Source organism: Macaca fascicularis, chromosome 11, assembly GCF_037993035.2.
Source record: "Macaca fascicularis isolate 582-1 chromosome 11, T2T-MFA8v1.1".
NCBI classification, from domain to species: domain Eukaryota; kingdom Metazoa; phylum Chordata; class Mammalia; order Primates; family Cercopithecidae; genus Macaca; species Macaca fascicularis.
In genome coordinates this window covers 8706559-8727870 of record NC_088385.1, presented here as the reverse complement: position 1 = coordinate 8727870, position 21312 = coordinate 8706559, and the positions used below count along the sequence as shown (strand labels likewise).

General features: G+C 46.7%; 1 protein-coding gene across 1 annotated transcript; it reads left to right on the top strand.

The window, feature by feature from the left end:
• Nucleotides 1-228: 228 nt before the first annotated feature.
• Nucleotides 229-20749, top strand: CLEC4C (C-type lectin domain family 4 member C). Its single transcript, XM_005570023.5, has 6 exons — nt 229-400; nt 997-1089; nt 7451-7561; nt 10930-11075; nt 18737-18852; nt 20418-20749. Exons 1-6 carry the CDS (start codon nt 370-372, stop codon nt 20557-20559), a joined length of 639 nt encoding a protein of 212 aa, XP_005570080.1. The 5' UTR covers nt 229-369; the 3' UTR covers nt 20560-20749.
• Nucleotides 20750-21312: the final 563 nt, after the last annotated feature.

Below are 21312 nucleotides of genomic sequence, written 5' to 3'. Positions count from 1 at the left end.
AACCCATGAAGCAGAGGTTGCAGTAAGCCAAGATTGCACCACTGCACTCCAGCCTGGGTGGCAGAGTGAGACCCTGTCTAAAAAAACAAATTAGACCTGCAGCCATGAACTGTTTTTGATGTATTTCTCAATTTCCTTGTTTGTGTTTCCTTATTTCTGAACATGATGTATGTTTTAAATTGAAAGCTTTAGCTCACTGCAGAAAGTCTCCTAAGTCACATCTCTTCCTTTGCAAGAGTAGGCGAAGAAGGATCTAAGGGCTTGGCTTGTTTGAAAGAAGCAGACCCCCTAAAGTCACATCTTTAGGGAAAGTGATACAAGAGCTTCTGCACCTCCTGATAGAGGAAGTCCAAAGGGTGTGCACACACAATGGTGCCTGAAGAAGAGCCTCAAGACCGAGGTGAGCATTCATCTTCTCAGTTCTAGGGAAGGTAGTAACAGCAGGACAGAGTGGGAAACAGGCATTGAGGTGATAGGGGTGACTTTGGAAGAAGAAATAGACAGCTTTTCATACATAATAATAATTTCAGTATGGAAATAGGTATGGACCCAAGATACTTGGATCAGGGAAAGGTGAAAGAAAAAAAGAAAACAACTCGGGCCTAGAAGGCCTTAAAGGAAAATGAGTTTGGTCAGGCGTGCAAGCACATGCCTAAAGTCCCAGCTACTCAGAGACTGAGGCAGGAGGACCACTTAAGCCTGGAAGTTTGAGGTCAAGGCTGTGCGATTCAAAGGTAAAGTGAGTAGGGAATTGGAAAGTACAGTTTACTCTGAATGAGTTTTGCCCAGATTTGTCTTGGGTTCCAGGGTACTAACTGGTCATTTGTTCTGTAATCTCTGTAATTTCTGTAATCTCTTCTTGCTTTCACATTTTTTCTGTTTTAATTAGTTTTGATCATAGCCTGATTTTGTTGTTCTAAGATTTTTGGGACTCTGGCTTCCTGGGTCTTCAGCAGTGGAGATTATGACTATGCATTTGTCTTGCTGATCTGACAGAGAAAGGAGTCTGGTGGTTCCAGTTGAAGGTCTGGTCTGTGGCAGTCGTATCTATCTTGCTCCTCTGTGTCTGTTTCACTGTGAGTTCTGTGGGTAAGTTCTTGGCTGGAGTGCAGTCATCTCTTGGTCCTTTTCCCAGTCACATTCTATAGATTTCCTGAAGAAACAGGTTCCCCTTTCTAGACATAAAATGGCAACCCTAACCGAGAAGGCCATGTTTTTCATAAAATAAGTTATTACTATTATTAATTATTTTGGATAATTGTCTATACTTCCAGGTTTCTTTGCCTGGTTTTAGTTGCATTTTCCAAATGTGATCATAACTGTCTTGGTCAGCTTGGGCTGCCATAACAAAACACCATAGACTGGGCCAGGCATGGTAGCTCACGCCTATAATCCCAGCACTTCGGGAGGCCGAGGCAGGCAGCTCACCTGAGGTCAGGAGTTCAAGACCAGCTTGGACCATACAGTAAAACCCTGTCTCTACTAAAAATACAAAAATTAGGCCAGGCGCGGTGGCTCAAGCCTGTAATCCCAGCACTTTGGGAGGCCGAGGCGGGTGGATCACGAGGTCAGGAGATCGAGACCATCCTGGCTAACATGGTGAAACCCCGTCTCTACTAAAAATACAAAAAACTAGCCGGGTGAGGTGGCGGGCGCCTGTAGTCCCAGCTACTGGGAGGCTGAGGCAGGAGAATGGCGTGAACCTGGGAGGCGGAGCTTGCAGTGAGCCGAGATCGCGCCACTGCACTCCAGCCTGGGTGACACAGCGCGAGACTCCGTCTCAAAAAAAAAAAAAAAAAAAAAATTAGCTGGGTGCAGTGGCTCACGCCTGTAATCCCAGCTACTTGGGAGGCTGAGATAAGAGACTCACTTGAACCCAGGAGGCAGAGGTTGCAGTGAGCTGAGATCACGCCACTGCACTCCAGCCTGGGTGACAGAGTGAGACTCTGTCTCAAAACAAAACAAAACAAAACAAACAGAAACAAAAAACCCCATAGACTGAGTGAGTTAAAAAACAGAAATTTAGGCCGGGCGCGGTGGCTCACGCTTGTAATCCCAGCACTTTGGGAGGCCGAGGCAGGTGGATCACCTGAGGTCGGGAGTTCAAGACCAGCCTGACCAACATGGAGAAACCCCGTCTCTACTAAAAATACAAAATTAGCCGGGGTGGTGGCACATGCCTGTAATCCCAGCTACTTGGGAGGCTGAGGCAGGAGAATCGCTTGAACCTGGGAGGCGGAGGTTGCGGTGAGCCGAGATCGCGCCATTGCACTCCAGCCTGGGCAAAAAGAGCGAAACTCTGTCTCAAAAAAAAAAAAAAAAAAGGCCGGGCACGGTGGCTCAAGCCTGTAATCCCAGCACTTTGGGAGGCCGAGGCGGGCGGATCACGAGGTCAGGAGATCGAGACCATCCTGGCTAACACGGTGAAACCCTGTCTCTACTAAAAACTACAAAAAACTAGCCGGGCGAGGTGGCGGGCGCCTGTAGTCCCAGCTACTCGGGAGGCTGAGGCAGGAGAATGGCGTAAACCCGGGAGGTGGAGCTTGCAGTGAGCCGAGATGGTGCCACTGCACTCCAGCCTGGGCAACAGAGCGAGACTCCCTCTCAAAAAAAAAAAAAAAAAAAAAAACAGAAATTTATTTTCTGATGGTTCTGGAGGCTGGAAGTCTGACATGAGGATGCCAGGATGGTTGTATCTGGTGAGGTTCCTCTTCCTGGCTTACAGGTGATGCCCTCCTGCTGTGTCGTCACATGATGGAGGGAGTGCCAGCTCTTCACGGTTTCTTCTTATAAGAGTACTCATCTCATCATGAGAACCCCCCTCATCACCTCATCCAAACCTGATTTCCTCCCAAAGGCTCTATCTTCAAATACAACAAATTGGGGCTTAGGGCTTCCACATATGAGCTTGGGGAGGACGCAATTCATTCTATAACAATAACTCCACTTTGATGGGAGTACTGATGGTAGGTACCATCTAGTTGATCTGCTCCTTTGTTTTAAAAAAAGTCTCTATTGGGAACATAACTATTATTCTTTCTATGATGCTGTAATTGTATTACTGTGGGGTTTTAATCTTCACATGAGATTCTTCCCAATATGACAGGAAAAACTGTTCATATGGCCAGGCAGTGGCTCACACCTGTAATCCCAGCACTTTGGGAGGCTGAGGTGGGAGGATTGCTTGAGGACAGGAGTTCAAGACCAGCCTGGGCAACAGAGTGAGACCCTGTCTCTATAAAAAATTAAAAATATAACTTGGCTTGGTGGCACGTGCCTGTGGTCCCAGCTACTCAGGAGGTTGAGGCAGGAGGATCGCTTGAGCCCAGGAAGTTGAGGCTGCAGTGAGCCACAGTCTTATCACTGTACTCCAACCTGGGTGACAGAGAGACCCTGTCTCAAAAGAAAAAAAAAAAGTTTATACAGTGATACAATGGAAGAATAAACAAAGTAAACTATTATTTAACTGCTACTCCCTTTGCCAAGTTTTATATTTTTGTGACACCTGAGAAATTTCCTAACTCTCTCGTTTACTATTTGGGTATCAACATGTGCTCTATTATCTAATAGAATGATTAGAAACAGAAATGAAACATCTGTGAGGAAGTTACTGAATACGATGACTTCCTATGTCAAGTAAAAATGTGTTGATGATACAGTCTTCAGTTTCTTTCTAGTTGTAAATACATCTCACAGTTTTCAATGTAACCCTAAGAAGCAGAATTATTACTAAGGTTAAACTTTGCTTTGCTTTTTATAACAAAGGGCAAGAGACAAAAGGGCTTAAAGATGTGATATGGTGGGGATAGTTGTCCCTTCCAAGTCTCATGTTGAAAATTTGAAATTTGGAAGGGACAACTATCCCTTGAAATTTGAAATCCCCGATGTTGGAGGTGGGGCCTGGCAGGAGGTTTTGAGTGATGCAGGTGAAACCGTCATGAATGGCTTGGTGCCCTCCTCGAAGGAATGAGTGAGTTCTTGCTCTGAGTTTGGGTGAGATCTGCACCTCTCCCTCACTCTCTCTTGCACCCTCTCTTGCCATGTGATATGCCGGGTCCCGCTTTGCCTTCCACTATGACTGAAAGCTTCCTGAGGCCTCACCAGAAGGTGAGCAGATGCTGGCACCATGCTTACTGTACAATCTGCAGAACTGTGAGCCAGTAAAATGTCTTTTCTTTATAAATTACCAAGTCTCAGGTATTCCTTTATAGCAATGCGAAAACGGACTAATACAAGATGGTTATTTAATTATTTGAGAGGAAAGAAGACATGCAAGAACTTACAGACATAAATTAAGAGAAAACAGAAGAGTTTGACTAGGTTTAGTCTCAAAATCAGAATGATGAAATACATGAATAAAGAATTAAGTGAGGATAAGTGAAAAGTCAGATCTTGCTCTATGTGCATGCCAGTGAACAAAAGAGACCATTTTTAGTGAAGATGTCTAAATGTCTCCAAAAGGTTAGGTTTTACCTTATATTTAATTTGACCCAAATGGTTTACTTACAGTTACAGCCATCAGAAAACTTTAGAAAAACCAAAAAGCCTGTGGTATTTCAAGATTAATAGAATTAGATGCTGTTACCTAGTATCAACAAATGCTTACCGAACACCTCCCGTGAGCAGGCCACTTTTCTAGGTGCTGGGTATATAGCGTCAATACAATGAAATTCCTTCACTAGACTGTATGTTATAGTAGGGGAAGACCAAGATATATACACATGCAAACTTATAAACAAACAAGATAAATTGATATATGAAAGGGTTGAGGACGTATTTTTTACTGGGCCTGCAGAGAAAGAAGCATGAGAAAAGAGCAGTATGGCTTGAAATGGGATGAGAGAGGCATTGCAGACTTTGTAAGAGTATAAGGCTATTTTATTATTATTATTTTTTTTTTTTTTTATTTTTTGAGATGGAGTCTCGCTCTGTCACCCAGGCTAGAGTACAGTGGCTCAATCTCAGCTCACTACAAGCTCAGCCTCCCAGGTTCATGCCATTCTCTCGCCTCAGCCTCCCGAGTAGCTGGGACTACAGGCACCTGCCACCACACCCAGCTACTTTTTTGTATTTTTAGTAGAGACGGGGTTTCACCATGTTAGCCAGGATGGTCTCGATCCCCTGACTTTGTGATCCGACTGCCTCGGCCTCCCAAAGTGCTGGGATTACAAGTGTGAGCCACCACTCCTGGCCCATTATTTATTATTATTATTTTTTTTTTTTTTGAGACAGAGTCTCGCTCTGTCACCCAGGCTGGAGTGCACTGGCTCAATCTTGGCTCACTGCAAGCTCTGCCTCCCGGGTTCGTGCTATTCTCCTGCCTCAGCCTCCCAAGTAGCTGGGACCACAGGTGCCTGCCACCACGCCTGGCTAATTTTTTGTATTTTTAGTAGAGATGGGGTTTCACCATGTTAACCAGGATAGTCTCGATCTCCTGACCTCATGATCCGCCCGCCTCAGTCTCCCAAAGTACTGGGATTGCAGGCATGAGCCACCATGCCTGGCCTGTTATTACTATTTTTGAGATGGAGTCTCGTTCTGTTGCTAGGCTGGAATGCAGAGGCGTGATCTTGACTCACTGCAACCTTCGCCTCCCAGGTTCAAGCAATTCTCCTGCCTCAGCCTCCTGAGTAGCTGGGATTACAGGCATGCACCACCATGCCTGGCTAATTTTTGTATTTTTAGTAGAGACAGGGTTTCACCATGTCAGTCAGGCTGGTCTCGAACTGCTGACCTCGTGATCTGCCCGTCTTGGCCTCTGAAATTGCTGAGATTACAAGGGTGAGCCACCGCACCTGGTCTTTTTTTTTTTTTTTTTTTTTTGAGACAAAGCCTCGCTCTGTTGCCCAGGCTGGAGTGCAATGGCACAGCCTCTGCTCACTGCAACCTCCACCTCCCAGGTTCAAGTGATTCTCCTGCCTCAGACTCCTGTAGCTGGGATTACAGGCATGTGCCACCATGCCCAACCAATTTTTGTATTTTTAGTAGAGACAGGGTTTCACCATGCTGACCAGGCTGGTCTTGAACTCCTGACCTCAGGTGATCTGCCTGCCTTGGTCTCCCAAAGTACTGGGATTACAGGTGTGAACCACTATGTCCGGCCAGAAGGTTATTTTTTTGTTTTGTTTTGTTTTTTTGAGATGGAGTTTCACTCTTGTTGCCCAAGCTGGAGTGCAATGGCAAGATCTTGGCTCACTGAAACCTGTGCCTTCCGAGTTCAAGTGATTCTCCTGCCTCAGCCTCTTGAACAGCAGGGATTACAGGCGCCTGCCACCACGCCTGGCTAGTGGTTTTTTTCAAGATAGAGTCTTGCTCTGTTAACCAGGCTGGAGGGCAATGGTACGATCTCGGCTCTCTGCAACTTCCGCCTCCTGGGTTCAAGCAATTCTCCTGCTTCAGCCTCCCAAGTAACTCAGATTACAGGTGCCCGCCACCATATCCAGCTAATTTTTTTTTTTTTTTTTTTTTTTTTTTTTTGAGACGGAGTCTCACGCTGTTGCCCAGGCTGGAGTGCAGTGACGCGATCTCGGCTCACTGCAAGCTCCGCCTCCCGGGTTCACGCCATTCTCCTGCCTCAGCCTCCTGAGTAGCTGGGACTACAGGCGCCCGCCACCGCGCCCGGCTAATTTTTTGTATTTTTAGTAGAGACGGGGTTTCACTGTGGTTTCGATCTCCTGACCTTGTGATCCGCCCGCCTCGGCCTCCCAAAGTGCTGGGATTACAGGCTTGAGCCACCGCGCCCGGCCTCCAGCTAATTTTTGTAGTTTTAGTAGACCATGTTGGTCAGGCTGGTCTCGAGCTCCTGACCTCAAGTGATCCACCAGCCTCAGCCTCCCAAAGCACTGGGATTATAGGCGTGAGCCACTGCGCCTGGCCAGCTGGCTAATTTTATTTTTTATTTTTAAATATAAATAAAAATATATTTATATTTTTATATTTTTGGTGGAGATGGGGTTTCACCATGTTGGCCAGGCTGGTCTTGAACTCCTGACCTCAAGTGATTCTCCCACCTTGGCCTCCCAAAGTGCTGGGATTACAGGCGTGAGTCACTGTGCCCGGCCACAGCATAAGGTTGTATAGCACAACACAGCTCCACTTAAAAGAATGAGAACTGCCGGGCGCATTGGCTCCACGCCTGTAATCCCAGCACTTTGGGAGGCCGAGGCAGGCAGATCACGAGGTCAGGAAATCGAGACTATCCTGGCTAACACGGTGAAACCCCGTCTGTAAGAAAACTACAAAAAAAAAAATTAGCGGGGCGTGGTCGCGGGCGCCTGTAGTCCCAGCTACTCGGGAGGCTGAGGCAGGAGAATGGCGTGAACCCAGGAGGCACAGCTTGCAGTGAACTGAGATCTGGCCACTGCACTCCAGCCTGGGCAACAGAACGAGACTCTGTCTCCAAAAAAAAAAAAAAAAAGAATGAGAACTAACTCTGCTTTCTCTTTCCCAGCAAGTCACAATTTTATGTATAGCAAAACTGTCAAGCGGCTGTCCAAGTTACAAGAGTATCAACAGTATTATCCAAGCCTGACCTGCGTCATGGAAGGAAAGGACATGGAAGGTACAACTCTGCAATGAGCAACAAGACTTCCCTTGCTATTAATCAAATTCCTAGTCTGATGGTTTATTATCGTCAGCACTAAAACTCTCAACTGAGGCCTGGTTTTTCCTACTGCACTCTATCTACTTGGTGTCTTAAGTAGACACCTCAGGCCAGGCGCGGTGGCTCATGCCTGTAATCCCAGCACTTTGGGAGGGTGAGGCGGGTGGATCACCTGAGGTCGGAAGTTCGAGACTAGCCTGACCAACATGGAGAAACCCTGTCTCTACTAAAAATACAAAAAAATTAGCTGGGCGTGGCGGTGCATGCCTGTAATTCCAGATACTCGGGAGGCTGAGGCAGGACAATCTCTTGAACCCAGGAGGTGGAGGTTGTGGTGAGCTGAGATCATGCCATTGTACTCCAGCCTGGGCAGCAAGAGTGAAACTCTGTCTCAAAAAAAAAAAGAGGCCAGGCGCAGTGGCTCATGCCTGTAATCCTAGTACTTTGGGAGGCTGAGGCAGGCGGATCACGAGGTCAGGAGATTGAGACCATCCTGGCTAACACGATGAAACCCTGTCTGTACTAAAAATACAAAAAATTGGCCGGGCGCGGTGGCTCAAGCCTGTAATCCCAGCACTTTGGGAGGCCGAGACGGGCGGATCACGAGGTCAGGAGATCGAGACTATCCTGGCTAACACGGTGAAACCCCGTCTCTACTAAAAAAATACAAAAAAAATTAGCCGGACGAGGTGGCGGGCGCCTGTAGTCCCAGCTACTTGGGAGGCTGAGGCAGGAGAATGGCATGAACCCGGGAGGCGGAGCTTGCAGTGAGCTGAGATCCGGCCACTGCATTCCAGCCTGGGCGACAGAGCAAGACTCCGTCTCAAAAAAAAAAAAAAAAAAAAAAAATACAAAAAATTAGCTGGGCATGGTTGCAGGCGTCTGTAGTCCCAGGTACTCGGGAGGCTGAGGCAGGAGAATGGCCTCAACCCGGGAGGTGGAGGTGAGCCGAGATTGTCTTATTGCACTCCAGCCTGGGCAACAAGAGTGAAACTCCATCTCAAAAAAAAAAAAATTACCCAGCTATGTTGACACCTGCCTGTAGCCCTAGCTACTTTGGAGGCTGAAGTGGGAGCATCAGTTGAGCTCAGGAGGTTGAGGCTGCAGTAATAAGCGATTACACTGCTGCACTCCAGCCTGGGTGACAAAGTGAGACCCTGTCTAAAAAAAGATAACAATAAATAAAAAATAAAATTATCAGCTTTATTGATGGTAAAACCGAATCATGAAATATGGCTTAGAGTGAGGCCAAAATGTTGCTCCCTAGTCCAGGCCTACTCACCTCCTGAGGGATAACTGGTTAGCTGTGTCCAGAATCAGGGACTGCTACAGCCTCGTGTGCAGAGCCAGAGAGATACAAGTTCTACATCAGAAATGTCTCAATGGCCTTAATCGTTTCCAGGAAGAAAACATGGACCCAAAGGACATCAAACTGTTATTTCAAGAATGAAATCATTCTCTACTTACAGGGAAAAACTGTGCGGGGTAAAAAGATGACAAGAGCTTGTTCCTCAAAACTACCATAGGAGGCCAGGCTCAGCGGCTCATGCCTGTAATTTCAGCACTTCAGGGCAGCTGAGGCCAGGGGATCACTTGATCCCAGGAGTTCTGGACCAGCCTGGGCAACAAAGCAAGACACTGTCTCTACAAATAATACAAAAAAAATTAGCTGAATTAATAAGAAAAAGATTAGGTGGCGCACCCCTGTGGTCCCAGCTACTTGGGAGGCTGAGGTGGGAGGATCGCTTGAACCCAGGTCAAGGCTGCAGGGAGCCATGATTATGCACTCCAGCCTAGATGACAAAGCGCGATCCTGTCTCTAAAAAAAATTTTAAAATATTTATTTTGGTATAATGTATGCCAAAATATAATAAAGAAAAACATTTTGACATGCTCTACATTGTTTGTCAGAGGGAATTTGTATAATCTGTTTTGTGCTGACAGTGGAAAAACTGGTGCTTCGAAGGAGAGACGGATCTTTGTCAGCACTTACCGCTCTTAAGTGTTTTGCATGTATTATGTCACCTCAGCCTCTCAATATTCTGAGTAAGAAACATTCCCATTTACAAATGAAAAGAAAAATATTTAAGGCATAGAGTGGTTACATAATTTTCCCAAAATTACAGCACAGAAAATGAGGTTGCAACCCAGATCTGTCTTATTCTAGACTCATTCTTTAAAATGAGAAGCTAAACTCTAAATGATATTTTTAGCTACAATTATTAGTGGCAAATATAACATTGTCAAAGTTATTTTTGCTAAAGATGTAGACATGGTTCATATATGACCACCAATAAATGATGAGAACCTTAAGTTAAAGTATTTGTCTTAGTCGGGCGCGGTGGCTCACGCTTGTAATCCCAGCACTTTGGGTGGCCGAGGTGGGCGGATCACGAGGTCAGGAGATTGAGACCATCCTGGCTGACACGGTGAAACCCCGTCTCTACTAAAAAATGCAAAAAAATTAGCCGGGCGTGGTGGCGGGCGCCTGTAGTCCCAGCAACTCGGGTGGCTGTGGCTGAACCCGGGAAACGGAACTTGCAGTGAGCGGAGAGCGGGCCACTGCACTCCAGCCTGGGCGACAGAGCGAGACACCGTCTCAAAAAAAAAACAACAAAAACCTGTCGCCAAGGCTGGAGAGCAGTGGCGCGCTCTCCGCTCACTGCAAGCTCCGCCCCCCCGGGTTAACGCCATTCCCCTGCCTCAGCTTCCCAAGTTGCTGGGACTACAGGCGCCTGCCACCACACCCGGCTAATTTTTTGCATTTTTAGTAGAGACGGGGTTTCACCATGTTAGCCACGATGGTCTCTATCTCCTTACCTCGTGATCTGCCCGCGTTGGCCTCCCAAAGTGCTGGGATTACAGGTGTGAGCCACTGCGCCCGGCAAGTATTTATCATTAAAATAATTTTTGTGGGTTTAAAGCAGAACCTGGAAAACTAAGGCATGGGCCAAACTCAAACAGCTGCCTACTTTTGTAAATGACATTTTATTGCCATATTCTTTTTTTTGTTTGTTTTTGGTAACATATTGCCAGTGGTTGCTTTCATACTGCAGTAGCAGAGTTGAGTAGTTGCAACAGAGACCTTATGGCCCCCAGATCCTAAGATATTTACTATCTGGCCCTTTGCAGGAAGTTTGCTGGTCCCAATATAGAGTGAAATGGTCTAGAGATTAGTAAATACAGCAGTAAATGAGTTCAGCTTTGGAAAATCCATGGAGATCCATAGATGAAAACTAATTAAACCTTAGCAAGCTAAGCTTGTAACTTTATGTGAGGAGAATTCTCTGTTAATATTTTTTCTTCTTCTATACTCCTTTGGGAAGATTGGAGCTGCTGCCCAACCCCTTGGACATCATTTCAGTCTAGTTGCTACTTTATTTCTACCGTGATGCAGTCTTGGACTAAGAGTCAAAATAACTGTTCTGTGATGGGGGCTGATCTGGTGGTGATCAACACCAAGGAAGAGCAGGTATGTTCTAACAGGCAGCTAATCTGTTTCCTTTCTTAACTGATAGTCTTTTTTTTTTTTGATACCGAGTCTCGCTCTGTTGCCCAGGCTGGAGTGCAGCACGATTGCGGCTCTCTACAACTTCCATCTCCCGGGTTCAACCAACTCTCCTGCCTCAGCCTCCCGAGTAACTGGGACTACAGGCACCTGCCACCACGCCCGGCTAATTTTTTGTATTTTTAGTAGAGATGGGGTTTCACCGTGTTAGCCAGGGTGGTCTCGATCTCCTGACCTCATGATCCGCCCGCCTCGGCCTCCCAAAGTGCTGGGATTACAGGCTTGAGCCACAGCGCCCGGCCCTCCCACTTCACTAATCTTTTTCAACCATGTCTAATCCTGCTATTAAAACCATATATTAACATCTAAATTCAGTTATTGTATTTTTCAAATCTAGAATTTATCTTGCTTCTCTTTCAAATATGCTATCAAACTTTATAATGTTCAACGCTTAAGCTTATTTTGTTGTTGTTGCTGGATTTTTTTTTGTTTTTTGTTTTTTTTTTGAGATGGACTCTTGCTCTGTCACCAGGCTGGAGTGCAGTGGCTCAATCTCGGCTCACTGCAACCTCCACCTCCAGGGTTCAAGCGATTCTCCTGCCTCAGCCTCCCGAGTAGCTGGGATTACAGGCAACCACCACCATGCCCAGCTAATTTTTGTATTTTTAGTAGAGACGGGGTTTCACCATATTGGCCAAGCTGTTCTCGAACTCCTGACCTCGTGATCCACCCGCCTTGGCCTCCCAAAGTGCTGGGATTACAGACGTGAGCCATGGTGCCCAGCCAGTTTTTGTTTTTTTTTTTCCTTTGAGACAGAGTCTCGTTCTATCGCACAGGCTGGAGTGCAGTGGCGAGATCTCTGCTCACTGCAATCTCCGCTTCCTGGGTTCAAGCGATTCTCCTGTCTCAGCCTCCCGAATTGCTGGGATTACAGGTGCCCGCAACCACGCCCAGCTAATTTTTGTATTTTTAGTAGAGATGAGATTTTGCCATGTTGGCCAGGCTGTTCTCGAACTCCTCACCTCAGGTGATCCACCTGCCTTGGCCTCCCAAAGTGCTGGGATTACAGGCATGAGCCACTGTGCCCAGATATTCTTCTTTTATTTTTTTGAGACAAAGTCTCTCTCTGTCACCCCAGGGTGGAGTGCAGTGGCGCAGTCTCGACTCACTGCCACCTCTGTCTTCTGGGTTCAAGTGATTCTTTGACTCAGCCTCCTGAGCTGCTGGGATTACAGGTGCATGCCACCACTCCTGGCTAATTTTTGTATTTTTAGTAAAGATGGGGTTACACCATGTTGTCCAGGCTAGTCTCGAACTCCTGGCCTGAAGTGATCCGCCTGCCCTGGTCTCCCAAAGTGCTGGGATTATAGGCCCGAGACATCACGTCTGGCCTATAGTATGTTTCAAATTATCCTTGTGTGGTGGATGTTGTACTTGAAAAATTATTTATAAAAATAATTGGAGGCCAGGCACGGTGGCTCATGCTTGTAATTCTAGCACTTTGGGAGGCTGAGGTGGGTGGATCACCTGAGGTCAGGAGTTCAAGACCAGCCTGGCCAACATGGTGAAACCCCCTCTCTACTAAAAATACAAAAATTAGCTGGGCATGGTGGCGCATGCTTGTAATCCCAGCTACTCAGGAGGCTGAGGCAGGAGAATCGCTTGAACCCAGGAGGCAGAGGTTGCAGTGAGCCGAGATCATGCCACTTCACTCCAGCCTGGGTGAAAAAGCAAAACTCTGTCTCAAAAACAAAACAGAAAAAAAAAAATGGAAGCCTAAGATATTGTTCGCTTCCAAAGAGTATTTTCATTTGCTTTTGCCACATGCCTTGGCACAAGTCCTACAGTACATTATGGCAATTTCAGGGCCTGAAATTTCTACAATATCCAAATGATTCAAAGCCAGGTCATAATCTATATGAGGTCTGATTTACTGCCTATTTACCCTTACCTCTTTCTTGGCTCTGGACTAATTTTTGCCTAACTCTACAAAGTTTTCTTTTTTTTTTTTGAGACGGAGTCTCGCTGTGTCGCCCAGGCTGGAGTGCAGTGGCCGGATCTCAGCTCACTGCAAGCTCTGCCTGCCGGGTTTTTACGCCATTCTCCTGCCTCAGCCTCCCGAGTAGCCGGGACTACAGGCGCCCGCCACCTCGCCCGGCTAGTTTTTTGTATTTTTTTTTTAGTAGAGACGGGGTTTCACCGTGTTAGCCAGGATGGTCTTGAACTCCTGACCTCGTGATCCGCCCGTCTCGGCCTCCCAAAGTGCTGGGATTACAGGCTTGAGCCACCGCGCCCGGCCAAAGTTTTCAAAAGTGCTGTTCATCCTGTCTCCCCAGCCATGTTGTAAACTTTTATTTGTTTTGACTTCCTATGCTACACTTAGCACAGAGTCTGAGCAGACAATAGACTGCTTAAATGTTCAGTGAAAGAATGAATAGATAAATTGATATGGTGGAGAGGGAAGGAAGTACACAAACCACTAACAATGTCTCATATACGTTCATGTACATTCAAAATAATCTGAAAACCTATGTCAAAATATATTTTCTTATTTGTACAACATTATTTGAGGCCTGGCGAGGTGGCTCATGTCTGTAGTCCCACATACTCAGGTGATTGAGGCAGGAGAATTGCTTGAATCTGGAAGGCAGAGGTTGTAGTGAGCCGAGATCATGCCAATGCACTCCAGCCTGGGTGAGAGAGCAAGACTCCATCTCAAAAAGAAACAAGCAAAACAAAACAAAAAATATGACGGCTGGGTGTGGTGGCTCACGCCTGTAATCTCAGCATGTTGGGAGGCCAAGGCGGGCAGATCACTTGAGGTCAGGAGTTCAAGACCAGCTTGGTCAACATGGTGAAACTCCATCTCTACTAAAAATACAAAAATTAGCCAGGTGTGGTGGCACGCACCTGTAGTCCCAGTTACTCGGGAGGCTGAGGCATGAGAATCACTTGAACCCAGAAAGCAAAGGTTGCACTGAGCTGAGCTCACACTATTGCACTTCAGCCTTGGCAACAGACCAAGACTCCATCTTAAAAAAAAAAAAAAAAAAAATTGGCTTTCTAAAATTTCATTACAGACCTCTATCTTTCTTGTAACACAGAACATGTACTGCTTAAGAATACTGGCTCTAGGCCGGGCGCGGTGGCTCAAGCCTGTAATCCCAGCACTTTGGGAGGCCGAGACGGGCGGATCACGAGGTCAGGAGATCGAGACCATCCTGGCTAACACAATGAAACCCCGTCTCCACTAAAAATACAAAAAAATTAGCCAGGCGTGGTGGCGGCGCCTGTAGTCCCAGCTACTCGGGAGGCTGAGGCAGGAGAATGGCGGGAACCCGGGAGGCGGAGCTTGCAGTGAGCCGAGATCGCGCCATTGCACTCCAGCCTGGGCGACAGAGCGAGACTCTGCCTCAAAAAAAAAAAAAAAAAGAATACTGGCTCTAGAGTTAGAACTCTGTTATTTATTAGTTGTGTGACCTTTGACAACTTTATCTTTCTAAATCTCTGTTTCCTGAGACTTAGTAAAATGGAGAGAGCAACACTGTCTTTCTCACAGTAGTAGCTGTAAGATTTAAATGAAGTAACTTATGCAAACTCATGGTGTAATATTTGGCATATAGTAAACAATAACTAATTTTAACTACTGCTATTATTATTATAAATATCTTAATTTTAAAGTGACCTGTGGCTGGACGTCATGGCTCACGCCTGTAATCCCAGCACTTTTTTTTTTTTTTTTTTTTTTTTTTTGAGACAGAGTCTTGCTCTGTCGCCCAGGCTGGGGTGCAGTGGCCGGATCTCAGCTCACTGCAAGCTCCGCCTCCCGGGTTTAGACCATTCTCCTGCCTCAGCCTCCCGAGTAGCTGGGACTACAGGCGCCCACCACCTCGCCCGGCTAGTTTTTTTTTGTATTTTTTAGTAGAGACGGGGTTTCACCGTGTTAGCCAGGATGGTCTCGATCTCCTGACCTCGTGATCCGCCCGTCTCGGCCTCCCAAAGTGCTGGGATTACAGGCTTGAGCCACCGCGCCCGGCCAATCCCAGCACTTTAAGAGGCCTAGGCAGGCAGATCACCTGAGGTCACGAGTCTGAGACAAGCCTGGCCAACATGCTGAAACCCCCTCCTCTATTAAAAATACAAAAAGTAGCCAGGCATGATGGTGCATGCTTGTTATCCCAGCTACTCAGGAGGCTGAGGCAGGAAAATCACTTGAACCCCGGAGGCGGAGGTTGCAGTGACCCGAGATTGTGCCACTGCACTCCAGCCTGGGTGACAGAGTAAGACTCTGTCAAAAAAAGAAAACAAAAAGTGACCTGAAGCATTTGGAGTGTGCGTGCAAAGTTGTTGTTTATTTTTGGGCACGGGGTGGGTTTGTATTTTTTGGACACAGAGTCTCATTCTGTCGCCCATGCTGGAGTACAATGGCATGAGCTCAGCTCACTGCAGCTTCTACTTCCCAGGTTCGGGTGATTCTCATGCCTCAGTCACTTGAGTAGTTGGGATTATAGACATGCACCACTACACCTGGCTAACTTTTGTATTTTTAGTTGTGACAGGGTTTCACCATGTTGTCCGGGCTGGTCTCGAACTCCTGGCCTCAAGTGATCCACCTGCCTCGGCCTCCCAAAGTGGTGGGATTATAGATGTGAGCCACCATGCTCAGCCCAGAGTTTTTTTTTTTTTTTTTCGAGACGGAGTCTTGCTCTGTTGCCCAGGCTGGAGTGCAGTGGCCGGATCTCAGCTCACTGCAAGCTCCGCCTCCCGGGTTCACGCCATTCTCCTGCCTCAGCCTCCGGAGTAGCTGGGACTACAGGCATCTGCCACCACGCCCGGCTAGTTTTTTGTATTTTTTTAGTAGAGACAGGGTTTCACCGTGTTAGCCAGGATGGTCTCGATCTCGTGACCTCGTGATCCGCCCGTCTCGGCCTCCCAAAGTGCTGGGATTACAGGCTTGAGCCACCGCGCCCGGCCAGCCCAGAGTTTTTATTATTATTATTATTATTATTATTATTATTATTATTTATTTATTTATTTTTTCTTTTGAGACGGAGTCTTTCTCTGTCGCCCAGGCTGGAGTGCAGTGGTACAATCTTGGCTCTCTGCAACCCCCGCCTCCTGGATTCAAGCGATTCTCCTGCGACAGCCTCCCAAGTAGCTGGGATTATAGGCGCCCACCACCTCGTCTGGCTAATTTTTGTATTTTTAGTAGACACTGGATTTCCCCATGGTCTCAAACTCCTGACTTTAGGTAATCCACCTGCCTCGGCCTCCCAAAGTGCTGGGATTACAGGTGTGAGCCACTGCGCCTGGCCTAATTATTTTTTGGTAGAGATGAAGTCTCACTATATTTCCCAGGCTGGTCTCAACTTCTGGCCTCAGCAATCTTCCCACCTTAGCCTTCCAAAGTGCTGGGATTACAGGCATAAACCACCACAACACAAAACTTTTAAATTTTTAAACTTTAGCATCCTGAGGTTGTGCGGGCGGGGGAGGAATGTGCTGTTCAGCCCTTCTACTGCCTTTTCTGGATCAGCAAACTTTTCCCTAGAGAGAAAGGAGCCATGATTTCCAGGCACATCTTCCTTGCTTTTCATTCTCTCTGGCTTCTTGACCTGGTAATTTTTACTATTTTGTGACCTTTTGAGACATTAAAGTTTTTCATGTTTCATCCAGCTTATGTAGTTGATTTTGCCAAGAAGTTTGGTCCAAATTACTTAGTCCACCATTATTGAAAGTAAAGTAGAAGTCCCACTACATTCAGTGTTGATACCAGCATTGTTATCAATCATTTATATAACATGCAGTTATATAGAAATACTTAGAAACAATTAATTGCCTCACAGAGAAGAAATATTATGAGGACTTGCGAAAAAAAATTAAATTGCAAGAACTGACAATCAAGAACTGATATGGGGCTAGGTTCGGTGCCTCACGCCTGTAATCCCAGCACTTTGGGAGGCCGAACCTGGCGGATCACATGAGGCCAAGACAAGCCTGGCCAACATGACAAAACCCTGCCTCTACTAAAAATACAAAGATCAGCCAGGTGTGGTGGTGGGCACCTGTAATCCCAGCCACTCGGGGGGCTGAGGCATGAGAATAACTTGAACCTAGGAGGTGGAGGTTGTAGTGAGCTGAGATTGCATCACTGCACTTCAATGTGGGCAACAGAATGAGACTCTGTCTCAAAAATAAAAATAAAAATACCCTTTCCTGGCTGGGTGTGGTGGATCAAGCCTGTAATCCCAGCAGTTTGGGAGGCCAAGGCAGGAGGGTGGCTTTAGCTCAGGAGTTCGAGACCAGCCTGGGCAACATGGCCGAAACCCCGTCTCTACTAAAAATACAAAACTTAGCGGGGCATGGTGGTGGATGCCTGTAATCCCAGCTACAGGAGGCCGAGGTAGGAGGATTGCTTGAGTCTGAAAGGTTGAGGCTGCAGTGAGCTGAGATCACGCCACTTCACTCCAGCCTGGGTGACAGTAAGACCTTGTCTCAAAAAATAAATAAATAAATAACTAGGGGGGTGGGGTGCAGAGAGAAACCTAAAGATATACTAATTCAACTCCCTTTACAAGAAGACTATATTAGGAGCGAGGGAGAAATTTCCTCACGATACGCAGAGCCTTGAAGAATGCCGTCACTTAGCAAAGAAATAGGAAAGCAAGTGTGACATGAGGATTTATGATGGCCACGGCTAGAGCATGTTCCTGTACACGCCAAACATCATGCTCACAAGTGATGTCTTTGATCCAGCCCTGCTCAGCCAGAGGCCTCTGCTCCTGGGCAGGGGCCCTTTGTGGTGACTCCTGGGTCATCTCCTTTTCTTCTTTTCTTCCTATGGCCATAAGAACTCTGTTCAACTTGAGTCCCCGCTAAAGGCTATTGTAAGAATTAAAGAAAGAGGAAAGAAATATGAAAGGCGGCTTGCCGGTCAAGACAGGTTTATTTTAGAGAAAATAAACCTGAGAGGAGCCTCTGGCTGAGTTAGGTCAGGGGCACACTCTCTTACAGACTAAGAGTTTTGTTTTTTGTTTTTTTTTTCTGAGGCAGAGTCTCACTCTGTCGCCCAGGCTGGAGTGCAGTGACGAGATCTCCGCTCACTGCAAGCTCCGCCTCCCGGGTTCACGCCATTCTCCTGCCTCAGCCTCCCGGGGAGCTGGGACTACAGGCGCCCGCCACCGCGCAATTTTTTTTTTTTTTTTTTTTTTTAAGTAGAGACAGTGTTGCGCTTATCTGGGAGGGAGAGTTGTGTGTCTGTTCCCATACACCTTTCTGCAGCTGCAGGCATAGCCCCCCGGAGTCTGCTTTTAGCTTCCCTATCTTAGTGCACCTGAAGGGAAAGGAATGTGCTTATTAAGGCCCACTGTTTTATTGGGACCCATTGTATGAGGGTGAAGCTTGGCAGTTACCCAAGAGACTTTCCCCCCACCTCCCTCTGTGCCTGAGCTGTCTTATCTGTGTTTTACTGTCTGCTCTTTCTGTCTGCTTGTGGTCAGAAGGGAAGTGATTTCCTTGAAATGCATGAGGCAAGAAAGGGAGCTGGAACTTAAAATGGCGGTGTTTGTCCGAGATGAGGGTGCTTCTGCTCTATCAACTATGACTCTTCCGTTTTCTTCCCTCAGGATTTCATCACTCAGAATCTGAAAATAAATTCTGCTTATTTTCTGGGGCTGTCAGATCCAAAGGGTTGGCGACATTGGCAATGGGTTGATCAGACACCATACAATAAAAATGTCACGTGAGTATAGAACTAGGTCTATTTGACATCATGACATCAAGGGTTGTGCTTTTTTTTTTGTTTGTTTAAGACAAGACTCTCTAGGCCGGGCGCGGTGGCTCACGCCTGTAATCCCAGCACTTTGGGAGGCCGAGGCGGGCGGATCACAAGGTCAGGAGATCGAGACCACGGTGAAACCCCGTCTCTACTAAAAATACAAAAAATTAGCCGGGCGCGGTGGCGGGCGCCTGTAGTCCCAGCTACTCAGGAGGCTGAGGCAGGAGAATGGCGTGAACCCGGGAGGCGGAGCTTGCAGTGAGCCGAGATCGCGCCACTGCACTCCAGCCTGGGCGACAGAGCGAGACTCCGTCTCAAAAAAAAAAAAAAGACAAGACTCTCACTCCATCACCCAGGCTGGAGTGCAGTGGTGTGATTGGTTCACTGCAACCTCTGCCTCCCAGGTTCAAGTGATTCTCCTGCCTCAGCCTCCTGAGTAGCTGGGATTACAGGCACGTGGCACCACGCCCGGCTAATTTTTGTAATTTTGGCAGAGATGGATTTCACCATGTTGACCAGGCTGGTCTGGAACTCCTGACCTCAAGTGATCTGCCTGCCTTGGCCTCCCAGAGTGCTCAGATTATAGGTGTGAGCCACCATGCCCAGCCATTTATGATTTCTTTACAAATTTTAAAGCACTTTAGTACAGATTACCACTTTTGACATATCAATTATGTCAAATACGTAGGGACATTGTTCTAGTTCCCATTTTTTCAGATAGAAGAACTGAGAATCAGGGAAATTAAATTACTTGCACTAAATAACAGAGACTAAATAGCAGATCCAGGGAATTTCCCTAGTTTTTCAGACTCCAGAAGCAGTGCATAGAACCTGATTAATACTTGGGACCAGGGAAAAAAAAATCTTGGAATCATTTAACTCTGTGAGTTGGAAGTTCTATGGCAATTGGACATAGGGATGGCCAAAATGAAGGAATCCTCTGGGATATCTGCCGGGGGGTGTTCAATGTATGCCGAGTTGATTAAGATGACAGGCCACTAGGTCATGTGGGAACAGTTTTCAAGGGAAATACCAGAGACATAGGTGGAGAGGAAACTGCCTGAACATGAGGTTTTACAAAACGTGGCAGCAGAAGTGGGAAGGTGGTTTGGGTATGCGTGACTTTGACTTTCACACTGTTTAATGCTAGCTCTCTCCCAGTCTCTCACTTTTTCCAAAACACTGTTTCTTGTGTTTTGAGACGGAGTTTCACTCTTGTCACCCAGGCTGGAGTGCAATGGCACTATCTCGGCTCACCGCAACCTCTGCCTCCCGGATTCAAGCGATTCTCTTGCCTCAGCCTCCCTAGTAGCTGGGATTACAGGCACGTGCCACCACGCCTAGTTAATTTTTTTGTACTTTTAGTAGAGATGGGGTTTCTCTATATTGGTCAGGCTGGTCTCGAACTCCTGACCTCAGGTGATCCACCCGCCTCGGCCTCCCAAAGTGCTGGGATTATAGGCATGAGCCACTGTGCCCAGCCCCAAAACACTGTTTCAAAACACCACTGTCCTTTATCTGCCTTTCAGATTCTGGCACTCAGGTGAACCCAATAGCCCTGATGAGCGTTGTGCGATAATAAATTTCCGTTCAGAAGAATGGGGCTGGAATGACGTTCACTGTCATGTACCTCAGAAGTCCATTTGCAAGATGAAGAAGATCTACATATAAATGAAATATTCTCCATGGAAATGTGTTTTGTTGGCATCCACCATTATAGAAAGCTAACTTGATTTTTTAATTTCTGTGTAAGTTTTGTACAAGGAATGACCCTAAAATTTTTTAGTAGGCTGTCACCTATGACACTTTTTTTTTTTTTTTTTTTTTAGGCGGAGTTTCACTCTTATTTGCCCAGGCTGGAGTGCAATGGCACGATCACGGCTCACCGCAACCTCCACCTCCCAGCTTCAAGCGATTCTCCTGCCTCAGCCTTCCTAGTAGCTGGGATTATAGGCATGTGCCACCACGCCCGGCCAATTTTGTATTTTTAGTGGAGACGGGGTTTCTCCATGTTGGTCAGGCTGGTCTCGAACTCCCAACCTCAGGTGATCCACCCGCCTCCGCCTCCCAAAGTGCTGGGATTACAGGCGTGAGCCACTGCGCCCGGCTACCTATTACACTTATGATATAATCCATTCACACATTCATTTACTCATTTATTCATTCATACAATTAGTGTTTAGTGAACATTTTTCTATGTGCCAGAGACTACTGGAGAATGCTTTTGCAGAAAAACAGAGGGAGCATGAGCATCTGCTCTTATTTTCTGACAGCTGAGGGATGAGGTGCCTGTTATGGGCTGAATTGTGTTGCCTCAAATTCATGTTGAAGCCGTAACCTACAGTAGTTCAGAATGGGAGTCTATTTAGAGATAGAACCTTATCAGAGGAAATTAAGTTGAAATGAGGACATTAAGAGCCTTAA